The 17,986-nt window shown below is 42.7% G+C and overlaps 1 protein-coding gene across 1 annotated transcript in view; it reads right to left on the reverse strand.

The window, feature by feature from the left end:
* Positions 1–462: 462 nt before the first annotated feature.
* Positions 463–17,986, reverse strand: part of SLC27A2 (solute carrier family 27 member 2) — a 74,343-nt gene continuing 56,819 nt past the window's right edge. Inside the window, exons 5-10 of the mRNA XM_066276442.1 lie at positions 17,167–17,361; positions 10,080–10,170; positions 9,335–9,533; positions 7,752–7,849; positions 2,738–2,868; positions 463–920 (exon numbers count right to left, since the gene is read on the reverse strand). Coding sequence (XP_066132539.1) covers positions 744–920; positions 2,738–2,868; positions 7,752–7,849; positions 9,335–9,533; positions 10,080–10,170; positions 17,167–17,361 — 891 coding nt within the window. The 3' untranslated portion in view covers positions 463–743. The remainder of the gene's footprint in view (positions 921–2,737; positions 2,869–7,751; positions 7,850–9,334; positions 9,534–10,079; positions 10,171–17,166; positions 17,362–17,986) is intronic.

Below are 17,986 nucleotides of genomic sequence, written 5' to 3' on the forward strand. Positions count from 1 at the left end.
CACCTTTGTTTGCAACCTGCTTCTCTGGTTCACATTAGCAACATGAATCCTGAAGACACTTGGGTTTGCAACCCTTGATGTAACTAAAAAATATCTACTGGACATCTTTTATGTATAGAACACTGATGCTAATGCTTAGTTGTCTTTAAGAACTCTAGGTGGCATTCTCATGTTTTGGATAATGCTATTTTAGACAGTGGCCAGGATGCTATTCAGTGGAGAGGGTTGACCTTAAACTGGAGCTGGATTGCCCTTGGGCTGTTCCTTGGTGATCCCCTCTCCGCCCCGCCCCCCACTTCTCAGCTTCTTGCCATATATTACCTAGAATGCTATTATCATTATGGCACCTGTAAAAGTTACCAGTGAGACTGCCTGGCTCAGTCTCATTGTTTTACATTTAGAATAAAGTACATTAGTTTACATTTAGAATAAAGTAAGGAAAGAGAGTGCCATGTCACATGCTTGTGTTCATCTATTTTATTACTGATTAAGAAAAATCATGCCCTCCCTCTAACAAGCATGGTTTGCAAATACAAACAGTAGGTGCACATTGAAAAATAATTATCTCTAAATCTTTTCAGTTGTGAAGGTTCAGGAGTAATTTAGAAAAGACTCCACTTACTGCTTTGCATAAAAAATGCACATCACACTCTTCGATCAAAGTGAAGTTGGATTATGTCAAGTGACTATACTAGCTCCATTCATTTTCTTTCTGGAAATAGGAGTTGGCGTCCTGAGCATATTCAGAGTTTCAGAGCTTCAGCGTTTATGGCATTGTAAATGTCCTCGGTCATAGGCACATACATTTTTTCTTTGTCATCCAAGAAATACAAGGCATCTTTAACGACTGCTGGGTTAAAGCCCTCCTCCACAAGGTTCACTCTGCGGTACTTAAAAGTTCCAGTGATCTCAACGGTGTCCTGAAAAACATCAAACGGTTCACATTGCTGTAGTGTTTTTGCAAACAGATTAGGATGCAGAGAAGGGGTAGCAGCGGGGCAGGGGGGCTGGCATCTCTGGGTCCCTTGAGAGCTATGAATGCTAGTTTTGTATGATATGGATACATCCTGTTTTCTGAAGATCCACTGGCGGTGGGGGAGGGCTTTGTGGAAGTATTTTTCTTTCCCTTAAAGCTATACGATCAACCATGGGGAGTGAGGGGCTGCAGACAGGGAGATATGGAGTAGAGAGTCTGTTGCTTGGTGAGCTTCAGGTACTACTGAAATACCCTAGTTAGCCTGACCTGTGCTGGCGTGGTGGATAAAGCGTCGACCTGGAAATGCTGAGGTCGCCGGTTTGAAACCCTGGGCTTGCCTGGTCAAGGCACATATGGGAGTTGATGCTTCCAGCTCCTCCCCCTCTTCTCTCTCTCTGTCTTTCCTCTCTCTTTCTCTCTCTGTCTCTCTCTCTCCTCTCTAAAAAAAAAATGAATAAATAAAACTTAAAAGAAAAAGAAATACCCTAGTTAAAGGTGGCTGGGGCTAGAGGGTCATCTACACACAGACAACGCTCTTTTTTCAGCCCATTTGTCCGTGAGACTGAAGATTGGTTTTTCCTCCAATTAATAGGCGATGATCTGAGGATATTTCAATTTTCATCTCTCTCAACCATCTCATTATAAAGGCAAAATGTCAGTGTTTTATGAAAAATCAACAGAAATAAATTTATAGTCACAGCAATGTCTGGTGATCTAAGACTTCTCAACTCTTCAGAATCCTAGAGCTCAAAGTCTAAAAGTGAGAGTTTTAAACTAACCAAGGGCTTAACGCAGTGGTGGGATTCAGCGAGTTTGCATGGGTTCTGCAAACCAATACCTAATTTTTGTTGAGTTTGGCAAACCGGTTGTTAAAATGGCACTTGTAATCAGGGTTCTCTCGAAAGTGGGCGCCTGGGCAGCTGCCCAAAGTGGAAATCACAAATTTACATTCCTTACTCTTTTTGAATGTTCATCTGTGCAACAGCGTGTTCTAAGCGCCAGAAGTCGTGTTCATTCCATCCATAGGTGCAAACATTGCAAGTGAGGACTCCAATCAGAAGGAAATAGGGAAACATCTTAAATAACAGTTTTACTGTTTTGTGTTAAGTATTATTTAATATTTTTTATTAATATTTTAAAAGTCTTTCTTATAGCAATCTACTTTTGTGTACCTCTTTTGTTGTTCTTATTAAAGTATTAAATGCATGAAATAATAAACTACCTTTTGGAATATTTTTTTTTATACTTAAAATGGTCATTAGGGCAGAGAACTAGTTGTTAAATTATTTGAATCCCACCACTGGCTTAATGTTTGAGAAAGAAAAAAAAAAATCCTTCTAGTGATGATAGCTAAACCTTTGGTAGTTCCTACCGGCTAACGATGGCCAATTAAATTTCACACCAGAGAAAAGTGTAGGACTTCAGTGGATTTACCATTCTTTAAAACTGAAAATAATAAATAGTAGGGTCGAAGAATTTCTGTTTTAAGTGTCTCTCATAGATTCTCAAGCACAGATTTTGTGAGTTATTTACTAATACTATTGCTGAATGAATTGGCCTGTCAATTTTAGGATGAAAAGGATTAGAATTTGGTTTCTGCTAGTTACATTTTTCTGGTATTTCTTCTTCCTTATTGAGCTTCCTGGAAAGGGCAGTGAAATTTTGGCCAGTGTAGTTGCTATGGTAGAAGCAGAGTTGTTGCCTAAGAGACAGGGGTCTTCATGAGAGAGGATAATTGAACTTGATAATGGGAGGTCTCACCTGTATCCTTAGAAACCGGGGTCTAGCATAGCTGGGCAGGTATTCAGCTATGTGCTTAAAGATTTTCTTTCCATCAAATTCACAGTCTTCCTTTATCTTGATTGAGGCCATGCCAATTCGACCCTCATGACCTAAAAATAAAGTGAAAAAATATTAGATGTGTTGTATTATTTTATTTACAAGCTTTGCTGTTTCAAAGAACAGTGGGCTGAGACACCATTATGGCATAAGTGTCTTTTGGATAGTTGGAATTTTAATTTCAAATATATGTCGAAATTATTCTGAAGTGAAAATACTACTACTACGACTACTACTGATAGCAGCTATACTTTGATTGAATCTTTATTATATGTCGGGTCTTATGGACTATCTCATTTAACCTTTACGAAGATGTTCAAATTCACCTCCATGTTATAGATGCAGGTACTGAGGCTTGAAAAACACTGAGACTTGTTCAAGTTCACACAGCAAATAGTAGGAAGAGTCAGAAACTGAACTGAGGCAGTCTGGCTCTAGATCCTGTGTGTGAAATCACCATCCTTTTTAGTAGCAAGGTGAAAACACTTGAGGGGAAAGGTCAAACTGGTGTCTAAAGGAATTTTTTTTTTTTTACTTCAGTGAAAAGACCTTGCTCCACTTATGAAAAATTGAGCGTAGGTTGTTCTTTAGATTGTTCTAGGAAGCGTTCTGCCTCTCTGCATTTAGGGAATGTAGAGGACAGGGTCCACGGGTGAGCTGTTTTGTACCCTCCGTCTGATATCCTTTGTCCCCAGAGGTGGAGCTTGCTACAGAGAAAACAGATCCTAACAGCTCTTTCTTCCCTGTCAAGGCCTAGCAGTTAAGTTGAGAGGTATTTACAATTACCATTGTTTCCTTGTGAGGACAGTGGTAATTAGGTACTAATCTTTCTTCTACCTGATCCTGGAGACCTGGCATGAGCCCAGGTCCATTTCCCTGAGCTACTTAGCTGTAACCAGAGAGAAAGAAGGAGCCGCCCTTTGTCACCTAGGTCCTAGCTTTCAAAATCTCTCCCATGGTAATTGCGTGTTTACCTACAGCTCTAAAAAAGGAGGAAAACAAGAGGAAAAAATTGAAAGAAAACACATCCTCATTTTATTCACCTCTCATCTGAGGGAGGCAGGACACTTGGCTCTTTTTCTCTAGGGGACCCTGGTAGCTGTCTAGAAGGCACCTGTCTCAGGAATCTCCAATGTCTCCCAATAATTTTCTTCCTTCCTTCCTTTCTTCTTCTTATTTTTTTAGGTGAGAGGAGGGGAGATAGTGAGACAAACTTCCACATGTGCCTTGACCAGGATCCACCCAGCAACATCATCTGGGACGGATGCTCAAGCACTAAGCTGTTTTTAGTGCCTGAGGCCCATGCACTCCAATGGAGCTATACTCAGCATCCAGGGTCACACCCCAATCAAGCTACAGGCTGCGGGAGGAGAAGAGTGAGAGAAGGGGAAAAGGAAGTGGGGGAAAAGCAGATGATCGCTTCTCCTGTGTGCCCTGATTGGGAATTGAACCTGGGATGTCCATATGCTGGACCAATACTCTATCCACCAAGCCACTGGCCAGGGCTAATAATTTTCTTTTAGAATTAAGATAGAAGCTGATGCAACAGAAATCTTCAGGCATTGACTGGCTCCTGCTTCTTGCTCTGGCGTTCACTGAGAGGTAAATAGGCCTGCTGGGTCTCAGGCCTCTGCACTGACTCCTAGAGGCTGGTCCAAGGAGAAGGTTTCAGGGAGAAGGTTTTAGAATGCAGCAGTTCTGGCCAGGGCTTTTCTAGAACTATACTGTCCAATATGGTAGCCAGTGGTCACACATGGCTATTAAAATTAATTATAATTGAAATGAAAAATTTTAGTTCCTCAGTTGCACTAGCCACATTTCAGTTGCTCAATAGTCACATGGTGGCTACTGGATACCGTATTAGATGGTATAAATAGAAAACACTTTCATCACTGCTGAAAGTTCTAGCAATAATAAAAAGTTCTAGAGAGAAGTCAGACAGTTCTGGTGTGACACCTAGAAAAAGTGAACTCCATTCTAAGCCCAAACCTAGAAGTTCCCTCCTAGTCCAAAACAGATCTGGGAAACCCCTGTGAAGATCACAGAATCAGAGAGCTGGGAGAGACGTCAGAGTCTCTAATCTTGAGAGTTCATCTCTAATTTTCCAATCTCGTATAGAATTCTCACAGGATCCAGGGTGGACAATTGCCTCTTTTTTTTTTTTTTTTTTTTTTTTACAGAGGCCAAGATAGACAGGGACAGACAGACAGGAACGGAGAGAGATGAGAAGCATCAATCATCAGTTTCTCGTTGCGCGTTGCGACTTCTTAGTTGTTTATTGATTGCTTTCTCACATGTGCCTTGACCGCGGGCCTTCAGTAGACCGAGTAACCCCCTGCTGGAGCCAGCGACCTTGGGTCTAAGCTCTTTGCTCAAGCCAGATGAGCCCGCGCTCAAACTGGCAACCTCGGGGTCTCGAACCTGGGTCCTTCCGCATCCCAGTCCGACGCTCTATCCACTGCGCCACCACCTGGTCAGGCGACAATTGCCTCTTTACACACTCCAGTTGGTGGGGCATTCCCTTCCTCAGGAGACAGTCCATTCTCTTGTTGGTTCCTCTAGTTATAAGAGAATTCTCAGGCTAAAATTTGCTCTCTGATCATTTCAACCCATTAATTTTCATTCTGTGCATTGAAGCAACATGAACACACCAGCTCCCTGTTTTAACAGACTGTCTCCAATTATTTGAAAACCATTAGCTTCCTCTTCTTTGTTCTATATCAGTGAGTCCTACACCTTACTGGTCATTTGGGAATTAAAAAAATATAAAGATTCTGAGTCCCAAACTCCAGAGGTTCTGTTTCATTAGAGATGAGCTTTAAAAAGGTTCCCAGTCCCTGGCCGGTTGACTCACAGTAGAGTGTTGGCTGGGCGTGTGGATGTCCTGGGTTCGATTCCTGGCCAGGGCACACAGGAGAAGCACCCATCTGCTTCTCCACCCCTCCACCCTCTTTTTTCTCTCTATCTCTTTCTTCCCCTCCTGCAGACAGGCTTCATTGGAGCAAAGTTGGCCTGGGCGCTGAGGATGGCTCTGTGGCCTCTGCCTCAGGCACTAGAATGGCTCCGGATGCAATGGAGCATTGCCCCAGATGGGCCGAGTATCGCCCCTTAGGGGGCTTGCTGGGTGGATCCCGGTCTGGTGCATGAGGAAGTCTGTCTCTCTGCCTCCCACTTCTCACTTCAGAAAAATACAAAAAACAAACACTTCAAGGGCTTGTTAAAACACAGCTCCCTGGGCCTCATCCCAGAAAGTCAGATTCCGTTGGTCTGGGGTGGGCCTGAGCAAATGTATTTTAACAAGCTCTTGGGTGAGGACAATGCTGCTGCTGGTTTAGGGATCACATTTGGAAGAGTATTGGCTCAGTCCTTCCAGTATACTCCCCGGATTCTCTCGCATTCTCCTACGCATTCTTGTGTGTTGTTACCATTTTAAATTTGGTATTTAACAGTGTGTGCAACATGCCAGGTGGGGTCTGTGAGAGCTGACAACCACCCTGCTGTTAATTCAGCCTAAGGTCCAACATGAGGGGTATTCTGCAACTTTCACACTGTGACCCAAGATGTGGTTACACTTCTCATCACGTCACTGCCACAGGGCTAGAGAGGAACACGTTATAGAAAGTCCTGAACATTCTTTATAAAATAAAAAGACAGCAAAAGGTCATGTAAAACCATCATTGTTCAGGAAGAAAGGGACTTAGAGATTTCCATTTTGAATGTGAGAGTCCCAAAACCTGAGTTCTGGGGGAATACTAATACACCTAGCACCTTAGATTTGGACGGTGATTTAGAAGTTTGAATCCTCCCTGACATCTATAATTAAAATGATTTCTTCTCATGCCAACCCTCAGTACATACATAGTAAATACAATTTTATTATTTATGTAATTGAAATGAATTAGTTCTCTTGACAATCTTAACTACAGAAGTGGTACTATCCCTAATTTTAGAGATTTGCCTGAAGTCAAACGACCCGCAGATATCGGAGTCACGACCCCAAATCAGACATCGGCATGCCCCACTCTGCTGGCAGAAGCAGATCTGCAGGTGTGGCGACTCCGCTCTGTGTCATGATTCTGAAACTCAGTCGGGTGGGCTGGCTCAGAGACCTGCTTTAAAAGAAGAGTCTGAGCAAAACCAGCTCCTTCCCAGTATTTTCTCTCAACAGCTGCGCTTGCTCCTCTTTGTGTCTTGTGTACCATTTCCCAGTCATCCAACGTGATGCGTCTTTTCATGAGGAGTGCCAAGTTGCCTGGGACCTTGTGTCCTGGAGAGATCAGGCTGACCCAAGAGCTCAGCTGGGAACTGAACCACAGAGGAAGGCCAGGTTCCAATGTACTAACTGGCTGATTTTCATAAAGGGACATAAACCAGACATAAGCCCATTACTCCCAAATGGCTGAAAGAGTTGTTTGATTCTCTAGCTGACAGGAGAAAGCAATGACCTACTTTGTTCTGGGGTTAACATGATGTTTGGTGTTGGCATAGGTTTATTTTTTTTATTTTTATTTTTATTTTTGCATTTTTCCGAAGCTGGAAACAGGGAGAGACAGTCAGACAGACTCCCGCATGCGCCCGACCGGGATCTACCCGGCACGCCCACCAGGGGCGACGCTCTGCCCACCAGGGGGCGATGCTCAGCCCATCCTGGGTGTCGCCATGTTGCGACCAGAGCCACTCTAGCGCCTGAGGCAGAGGCCACAGAGCCATCCCCAGCGCCCGGGCCATCCCTGCTCCAATGGAGCCTCGGCTGCGGGAGGGGAAGAGAGAGACAGAGGAAGGCGCGGCAGAGGGGTGGAGAAGCAAATGGGCGCTTCTCCTGTGTGCTCTGGCCGGGAATCGTACCCGGGTCCTCCGCACGCTAGGCCGACGCTCTACAGCTGAGCCAACCGGCCAGGGCTGGTGTTGGCATAGGTTTATACTATCTTGTGCATACCTGGCACAGACACTCCATAAACAACCACTTCTTGGACAAAATCAACCAGCCCCAGTACGTCAGCGACTTCAGTGGTGGCCACATTTTCCCCTTTCCATCTGGAAGAAAAGTCAAGGTTAGCAGAGGTCCTTGGTAGTTTCTGGCTCAGGATGCAAAGACAGGGAACAGCTGCTTTCCTCCAGATCTCTGTGGGGTGGCTGCATTCTGTACCACACCTTGGGCCCCATCCTCCCCAACCTTGTCATGGGAGAGGCACCCTGCTTGAGGAACAAAGGACAAAGGCATAGACCTCAATAATAAAAAGTGGGATTTCACTCTAGCCGCATGAAACATGCTACACAGAACGATGTTGTTCTAATAAAATATAGACTTGGCTTGAGAAAGGCACTGGAAATAAAACAAAAACCCCTCAATGACTTTTCGCTATATGTAGGTCTCTCAGTTTCCTCCTTCACTAACTTTGGTTGCTATTTAACTGAATTAGTGAGCTTCTGTTTAATAAAATTTCATACTTGTATTTCAGGGTTTCATGGCCAATGACAAAGCTTTTAATAAGAATAAGTATCATAGTTTATTTGCAGAGACTACAATGTTAGTGCCCAATCATGTGCTATTTTTCACTTCATAAAATTACTTATGCTTTACATTTAAATATATAATTCTTTAAATCTCTCAGAAGTATCTTTCCAGTAACATGGAGGTGGCATAAAATAATGGTAGGGATTCTGAGTCATGGCATATTACAGATGGAAAGAACCCAGAGGGTCATTTAAGATTTACACACATAATTAGACCCTGATGTCATGGGTGAAGAAACAAGAGGTTGAGAAAGGTTACCAGCCTTGCTAACACAGAAGGTCAGAGGCAGAGGTGAGCCTGGGAGCTCAGTTCTCCTCATTCACGTTCAGACACATCCACACTCTACTACAGCTAACTTCCATTTCTTCCTCATTAATTCATGCAAGAAGTAATCATGTATGTCAGGCACTGTGCGAGGAGCTGGACCTGGCCTCGGAGAGTTCACATAGGAAGGAAGCTGACTAAACCAAAGTGTTATGGGGCTGGAAGACTGTACTGTTGCTGGGAATTCATTTCATAGTCCCTTACCATGACATTGCGCTGATTGGGCGTTCCCTAGGAAAGAACCTGGTTGGGGATAGAGAGTGGGAGGGAGGGGAGCAAGTAGGGATCAGCCCCTTACCTCCTCTTCAACTAACTCAGCTCCGCTTTCATTTGCATTTGATTTTATCTGAAGAAAAGCCCCATAATTAGAGACTGTGAAAATCCTTGGCTGTGCTAAGAGTGACCGGTAACAAACAGAATAATTGGACGGACTAAGCTATTTAGGATCCAAAAATCAGACACGGGTTTTCGACCTTATTTTCATCTGCTGTTGCTCAGCCAATTCAGCTGTGCATCAGAGTGACCCATCCTGTATGCTGCTCCTTTTTTCTAGGAATACAGGAGGTTGAATTGGCACACTATAGAGAAGAAAATGGAGTACCATAACCAAAGTGGAATGCGATTCCCATTTAGGATTAAGCCAAACTGGGCACGTTTCTCAATAATTCAGAGAAACCAACCGGAATGTATCGCCAACTCTGTCATGGAAATAGATGAAATCATCATGGTCAATCATTAAGAGATCTCCACTGTTGAAATAGAGGTCCCCTTTCTTAAAGACATCTCTCAGTTTTTTCTTCTCTGTCTGAGTCTTTCCTCCAGCATAGCCAGTAAATGGTGTAAGTTGTGTGATTTTGCAAATCAGGAGTCCAACTTCACCTAAGACAGAAGAAAGTAAATTGTTCTGAAATGTGCTTGCAGTGGGCAAATTTTATTATTAACTTTCTCTTAAAACTGATGCCATGAAACTCATCAGCAGGAAGCTGGCTGCACACACACAAGCATATGCATGTGCACACATATATACACTATGCATACACAGTATGTTTGTTGCTCTATATGGTCACATATTTGGAATTTTTAAAGTGCTAACCTTTTAGACAATAATGATTTACATACATAATAAGACAAATGAACAGTAGTTTAGGCTGAAAGGTAAAGACTCCGTGAAACAATAGTTTTGCAACCAGTCTTACATGTCCCTTCCCACGAATGCTTACCTCACAAGAAGTTGTTAAGCTAGGTTTCAAACTATAATTATATTACATGTAGTGGTTAAATTAACATCTTTTGGAGTTTCTGTAACTATTTCTGAGAGTATAAAAATAAATTGTTTCCCCCCCCCCACTCTGATAATTTTAGCAATGATAAGTTAGTTGTTAAGAGTCACTTGGTCAAGGTTAATTGAACAAAAATCCCTCATACCTTTGGGAACTTTGATGCAATATCCATTTTCATCTCGGACAGGTTCCTCTTTCTCAACGTCATATTTAATCAGCTCATAAGGTATGACTTTCTGGCGAAATGAAAACATAATTTAAGCGTACATTTTCACTTTTCCTTTTTATTGTGGCATAGCATGAATATAAAGTATATAAGGAACACATATCTTAAGTGTACAGCTTGGTGAATTTCATATATGCATATATCCATGTTACTACCACCCAGATCAAGATATGAAACATTTTCATTACCTTAAAAAGTTTCTTCCTGCCCCTTTCTGTCAAGTTAACCACTATTCTGATTTTTATCACTGCCAAGTAGTCTTAAACTCCCAATAAATGAAATAAATAAAAATATTTGCCTTTGTACCTGTTTCTTTCACTCAACGTAATATGTGTGATGCTCAGCCATCCACATTGTTTCAGGAGTTTATTTTCTACTGCCATGTGATTTTCCTTGTATTAATATACAACAATATTTATCCATTCTCCTATTGATGGGCAGTTAGATCGTTTACAGTTCTGGACTATTAAAAATAAAGCTGTTAAGAACATTCTCATACTTGTTTTTTGGTGGATATATCACAAGTGGGTATTTAAAATTTTGGAGAACCTGGCCCTGGCCGGTTGGCTTGGTGGTAGAGCATTGGCCTGGCGTGCAGAAGTCCTGGGTTCGATTCCCGGCTAGGGCACACAGGAGGGGTGCCCATCTGCTTCTCCACCCCTCCCCCTCTCCTTCCTCTCTGTTTCTCTCTTCCCCTCCCGCAGCCGAGGCTCCATTGGAGCAGAGATGGCCCGGGCGCTGGGGATAGCTTCTTGGCCTCTGCCCCAGGTGCCAGAGTGGCTCTGGTTGCGACAGAGCGACGCCCTGGAGGGGCAGAGCATCGCCCCCTGGTGGGCAGAGCGTCGCCCCCTGGTGGGCGTGCCGGGTGGATCCCGTTCGGGCGCATGCGGGAGTCTGTCTGTCTCTCCCCGTTTCCAGCTTCAGAAAAATACAAAAAAAAAAAAAATAATAAAAAAAATAAAAAAAATAAAATCTTGGAGAACCTTATTACGCCATTGTTAGATGGCTTGCTTTTCCAGACACATGTTTTCCAGTGTATTTAAGGTTCAGTGGCATAATTAGTTCATGCCATGGCTATAAAATGATTAAAACTCTATCACAGTTCAGATATAGTATAATTTAATGGCATAAAAATTTATATTTATATAATTCAGTAAGGGCAAGAAGTATATCATTTTCTCTATTAACACATAGGTACAAATATGACAATATTTAAGATGTAATTACTTGCTATGATTACTGTGTCCATTTAAAATTTAAATTAAAGTCTATATGATAGCCGGACCTGGCAATGGCACAGTGGATAGAGCATTGGACTGGGATACGGAGAACCCAGGTTCAAAACCGCGAGGTCACCGGTTTGAGCACGGGCTCATCAGGCTTGAGTGGGGCCTCAACAGCTTGAGTGCAGGGTTGCTGGCTTGAGTGTGGGATCATAGACATGACCCCATGGTTACTGGCTAGAGCCTAAGGTCACTGACTTAAAAGCCAGGGTCGCTGGTTTGAGCCCAAGGTTGTTGGCTTGAGCAAGGGGTCACTCGCTCTGCTGTAGCCCCCTAGTCAAGGCAAATATGAGAAAGCAATCAATGAACAACTAAGGAGACTAAGGAGCTGCAGCAAAGATACTTCTCATCTCTCTCCCTTCCTGCTTGTCTGTCCCTATCTATTCCTCTGTCTGTCTCTGTCACACACACACATAAAAGTCTATATCAGGGGTTTCAAACTCAACTCAGCATGTGGGCCGCACAGCAAGATCACAGCCGTTCTGCGGGCTGCACTAGGTCTACAAAAGGCAACTGTTATGCAACACTTTTCTCACTGCAGTTGAAAACAAAAAAAAATCAGTACAACAAGCACAATTGTACATGCAGTTTACTCAGTGTCACAAAACGACCAGAAACTGTAGTTCGCATCACAACTGCTGTTAACTAAGCTAATATCTAGCTAGGATGCTAGAGAAATGAAAAATACAAGTAGGCCCCTAGGCTTACTTAACTTTATCCAAAATATTTTGAACTTCGTGGATTAGTCTGCGGGCTGCACAAAATTGTTCAGCGGGCCACATGCGGCCCGCGGGCCACGAGTTTGAGACTCCTGGTCTATATGATAAATTAACCAGTTACGTGCTTTGATAGTAGGAGATAACCATTAAAAGTCATGTAGCATTTATAGTTAACAAATACAGATCTTTATTTGTAAGAATGCAAAAAAGTTGGGGTGGTAACTAATGTTTTTTTCCACATCAATTACAGGGTCATTTACCCACACACCTTTTCTTAGTTTTAACATACAGATTTGTTTAAACTAGAAAAATTGACAATAAAACATGGCAATTAATGGATACAATAAAAAGGACTAGTAACAGCACCAACTTTTTTTTTTTTTTTGTATTTTTCTGAAGTTGGGAACAGGGAGGCAGTCAGACAGACTCCCGCATGTGCCCGACCAGGATCCACCTCGCATGCCCACCAGGGGGCGATGCTCTGCCCATCTGGGGTGTTGCTCTGTTGCAACCAGAGCCATTCTAGTTAGTGCCTGAGGCAGAGGCCATAGAGCCATCCCCAGCTCCCGGGCCAGCTTTGCTCCAATGGAGCCTTGGCTGCGGGAGGGGAAGAGAGAGACAGAGAGGAAGGAGAGGGGGAGGGATGGAGAAGCAGATGGGTGAACAGCACCAACTTCTAATGCTCTCAGGTTTGGTTTGAAACAAAAGTTTCCTTGCAACTCACTGTAACAACTCACAGAGCTTGTGCCTAACCTCAACTTTGTGACTTCTTTTGTTTTGAACTGCATTTAGGTCTGGCTCTTCTAGATTTGGGACAGTTCAGGTTGTACTGAAACTAGAGCAAATGGACCCCTCTCCGTAGTGGTTCTAGTGGCGAGTAGGACAGTGATTCTCAGTCTCTAGTGGTGCTGCCCATTAGAATTTTCTGTGCTGATGGAAATATTCTGGTGAGACTGGGTGTGTTCAGGGCAGTTTGTTTATAGACAATGATGGAAATATTCTATATCTGTACTGTGCAACACAGTAATCACAAAATATGGTTACTGAGCACTTGAAATGTGGCTAGGATGAACTAAATTAAAAGTTTATTTATGTAATTTAAATTTAAATAGCCACACCTATTTAAAGAGAGAGGGGGAGAGGGAGCTGCCATATTGGATGACACAGATATGGAGGAGAGTGAAGGGACCTGTGTAGTGTATGTCTGGCTGTCATTGTCAGGGAGGTTCCTCGGACTTGGGAATGCCTAGAGGCCAGGCCAGAACATAAGGAATGGAATGAAAATAATCATTACAGCTAACATTCATTCCAGGCTGTTATATGACAGGCATTTGGGCTATATCTTCTAATGACTTTTTAAAAATAATTATAATAATTTCTTTTCAGTGACAGAGACAGAGAGAGGAACAGTTAGGGACAGATAGACAGGAAGGAAGATAGATGAGAAGTATCAATTCTTTGTTGCGGCACCTTAGTTGTTCATTGATTGCTTTCTCATATGTGCCTTGATGGGAGGGGGCTACAGCAGAGTGAGTGACCCTTTGTTCAAGCCAGCGACCTTGGACTTCAAGCCAGCGACCTTTGAGCTCAAGGTAGCAATCATGGGGTCATGTCTGTGATCCTACGCTCAAGCCAGCAACCCTGCACTCAAGCTGTTGAGCCTGCGCTCAAGTTGGCAACTCGGGGTTTTGAACCTGGGTTCTCCATGTCCCAGCCCAATGCTCTACCCACTGTGCCACAACCTGGTCAGGCTAATTATTATTATTTTTATTTATTTATTTATTTTTGGTATTTTTTCGAAGCTGGAAATGGGGAGGCAGTCAGACAGACTCCCGCATGTGCCCGATCAGGATCCACCCGGCATGCCCACCAGGGGGCAATGCTCTGCCCATCTGGGGTGTTGCTCTGTTACAACCAGAGCCATTCTAGTGCCTGAGGCAGAGGCCATAGAGCCATCCTCAGCTCCCGGGCCAACTTTGCTCCAATGGAGCCTTGACTGCGGGAGGGGAAGAGAGAGAGACAGAGAGGAAGGAGAGGGGGAGGGATGGAGAAGCAGATGGGCGCTTCTCTTGTGTGCCCTGGCTGGGAATCGAACCCAGGATTCCTACACGCCAGGCCGACACTCTACCACTGAGCCAACCGGCCAGGGTCAGGCTAATAATTAACTGAATTCTTCCAACAATTTTTTTTCTTTATCAACATTGAGTTGATAAAGAGCCAGGCACTGAGCTCTCTATTTTCTCTCTTTAATCTGTTTTACAAATGATGAAATTGACATCTAAGGAACATAAAGTGATTTGCCCTAGGTCATTTGGCTAGTACTTGAATGTGTTGAAATTTGATCTCTAGAGCCAGGTCTTATGGATCACTGTCTCTCTACACTGCTAGGCAGTCCCTTGGGGCACAAGTTGCTTGGAAGCTCTGAGGAGACAGTTTTGTGGCCAGGCAGGATGGGTTACCAGAAGCCCAAAGATGACAGTGACTGCTCAAGGCAGTATAGGCTCAGAATTTGCTGAATATTTCTGAAATTTTGAAGAATGGATGGTCATCTGGAAGACCAACTGCTTGAGAACAAGAAAGGCAAAGAGATTGTCTGGAGATCTCAGGCAATAAAAGAGATGTTTATGTGAGCTGGCTTAAAAATAGAAAATGTCAATCATATATCTGTTAAAAGGTTAATATCCAAAATACTCAATAAAAACTCAAACTGCTCATAGCAAAAAAAAAAAAAAAAAATGCAGTTAAAAAAACAGGCAAACAATCTGAATAGACATTTTCCAAAGAAAACATGCAGATGGCCAACAGGTACATGAAAAGATGTTCAACATCATTAATTCTAAAGGAACTGCAAATCAAAACCACAATGAGATACCATCTCACAGCTGTTTGAATGGCTACTATTGAAAAGGTAAGGAATAACAAGTGCTGGAGAGGATGTGGAAAAAACTCGCACACTGTTGGTGCGAGAATGCAGATTGATGCAGCCACTACGGATAGAAGTATGGAAGTGCCTCAAAAAATTAAAAATGAAACTACCATATATATGATCCAGCAAGTCCACTCCTGAGTATTTATCCAAAGAAAATGAAAACATTAATTTGCTAAGATGTATACACCCCACATTCATGGCAGCATTATTTTTTATTTTTATTTTTTTTCATGGCAGCATTATTTAAAATAGCAAAAAGAAGAAAACAATGTAGATGTCCATTGAGAGTGTGGTATATATACACAATGGAATATTATTTCATAATATTTCATTAAAGGAAATCTTGCCATTTGTGACAACATAGATGGACCTTAAGGGCATTTTGCTAAGTGAAATAAGTCATACAGAGAAAGACAAATGCCACATGATCTCACTTATATGTGGTTTCTGAAAAACAAAACAAAACAAAACAAAACTCATACATTTAGAAGACAGATTGGTGGTTACCAGAGGTGGGAGTGAAGAGTAGGTAAAAATGGGTAAAAGTGGTTAAAAGGTAGAAACTTCCAGTTATAAAATAAATAAGTCCTGGAGGTGTAATGCACAGCATAGGGACTATAGTTAATAACAGTATTTTGCATATTTGAAAGTTGCTAAGAGATTTTTTTTTTTTTCAGAGAGAGAGAGAGTCAGAGAGAAGGATAGATAGGGACAGACAGGAACAAAGAGAGATGAGAAGCATCAATTATTAGTTTTTCGTTGCGACACCTTAGTTGTTTATTGATTGCTTTCTCATATGTGCCTTGACTGTGGGGCTACAGCAGACCGAGTAACCTCTTGCTCAAGCCAGTGACCTTTGGTCCAAGCTGGTGAGCTTTGCTCAAACCAGATGAGCCCACGCTCAAGCTGGCGACCTCGGGGTCTTGAACCTGGGTCCTCTGCATCCCAGTCTGACACTCTATCCACTGCGCCACTGCCTGGTCAGGCAAGAGAGAAGATCTTAAAAGTTCTTATCAAAAGAAACATTGTAACTATGTGAGATGATGAATGTTAAGTGGTTATCATTTTGCAATATATCAATATATGTATATCAAATCATTATGTTGTATATGTAAAACTAATATAATGTTATATGTCAATTATATCTCAGTTAAAAACTGGGAAATATATATATCTTTTAGCAAGAGAGGGGAGGACAGACAGGGACAGACCAGACAGGAAGGGAGAGAGACAAGGAGTATCAAGTCGTAGTTGTGATATTTTAATTGCTGATTGCTTTCTCATTTGTGCTTTGACTAGGGGGCTCCAGCTGGGCCAGTGACCCCTTGCTCAAGCCAGTGACCTTAGGCTCAAGCCAGAGACCTTTGGGCTCAAGGCAGCGACCATGGGATCATGTTGATCCTATGCTCAAGCTGGCACCCTGCACTCAACCTGGCAAGCCTGTGCTCAATCCGGTGAGCTTGAGACTTCGAACCTGGGTCCTCAGCATCCTGGGTTGATGATTTATCCCCTTCGCCACCACCTGAAATATCTTTTTAATGCAGTTAGTAGGTGAACACAAATGTTCACAAGATACTGCTTCTTAACCCTGGCTGCAGAGTTTCAAAAAACACTGATGCCTGGGCCCCACCTCAAGACATCTGCATCCAAAGGTTAGGGGGTGAGGCCCTGCACCTATATTTGTAAAAAGTTCCCCAGGTGGTTGTAATCCACAGCATGATGATAAGGAAATATCACATTTCACCATTTCACAGAGTATGGTAAACATATGAAACTGGTAACCTTCAGTTCAGGTGTTTTACCATATACAAGTATAAATGACATCAGGAATACTTGACCTGAACTGCAGATGGCCAAGGTTGTTATTTACATAAATTAAGATTTCTAAGTAGAGCATCCTATTTTACTAAGGTCCTTGTTATGGAGACTGAGCAAACTCTCTCTTGGTGATATGGATGGACCACAGCTCTGATGCTTCATGAAATTCTGATAATAACATCATTATGACCTAGCTTTTAAGAAATCTCTGTATTCTGCAAACTGGTTATATACACTCTCATTTTTAGTGTACTTACTCTCTGTAGGTAGTTGACTCTTCCAATAGCACCAACTTTCCCCGTATAATTAATAAAGCTGATATTGCCTTCAGTGGCACCATAGAACTCATAAATGTGAATGTCCCCAAATCTCTTCAGGAATTCTCTCCACACATCTGTTCGTAAGCCATTTCCCAGTGCTATTCGCACTTTGTGATCACGGTCATTTGGTTTCTGTTGGAGGAAGAGGAGAACAATCAAAACATCTCTGGAAACAGTACTTACATATTAATATTTGCCTTTTATGTTTCTACATGTTTACATTGGTTATGAATCCACCTTGGTGCACACCTTTTCTGTCACCCACACACTTACCCCTACCCCCAATGCACGCAGTATGGGCCAACAGGCAGTCCTCTGATTTAATAACCAGAGAATTGGATTTTCCCATTTTGATTTCTTCTTCTTCTTCTTTTCTTTCTTTCTTTTTTTTTTTTTTTTTTTTTACAGAGATAGAGTCAGAGAGAGGGATAGATAGGGACAGACAGGAATGAAGAGAGATGAGAAGCATCAATCATAAGTTTTTCGTTGCGACCTTAGTTGTTCATTGATTGCTTTCTCATATGTGCCTTGACCATGGGGCTACAGTAGACCGAGTAACCCCTTGCTCAAGCCAATGACCTTGGGTCCAAGCTGGTGAGCTTTGCTCAAAGCAGATGAGCCCGCTCTCAAGCTGGTGACCTAGGCGTCTTGAACCTGGGTTCTCCGCATCCTAGTCCGATACTCTATCCACTGTGCTACCGCCTGGTCAGGCCCGTTTTGATTTTTAAGAGGCAAGGTGAGACAATTCGACAGAACT

The sequence above is a fragment of the Saccopteryx bilineata genome, chromosome 4 (assembly GCF_036850765.1).
Source record: "Saccopteryx bilineata isolate mSacBil1 chromosome 4, mSacBil1_pri_phased_curated, whole genome shotgun sequence".
Taxonomy (NCBI): domain Eukaryota; kingdom Metazoa; phylum Chordata; class Mammalia; order Chiroptera; family Emballonuridae; genus Saccopteryx; species Saccopteryx bilineata.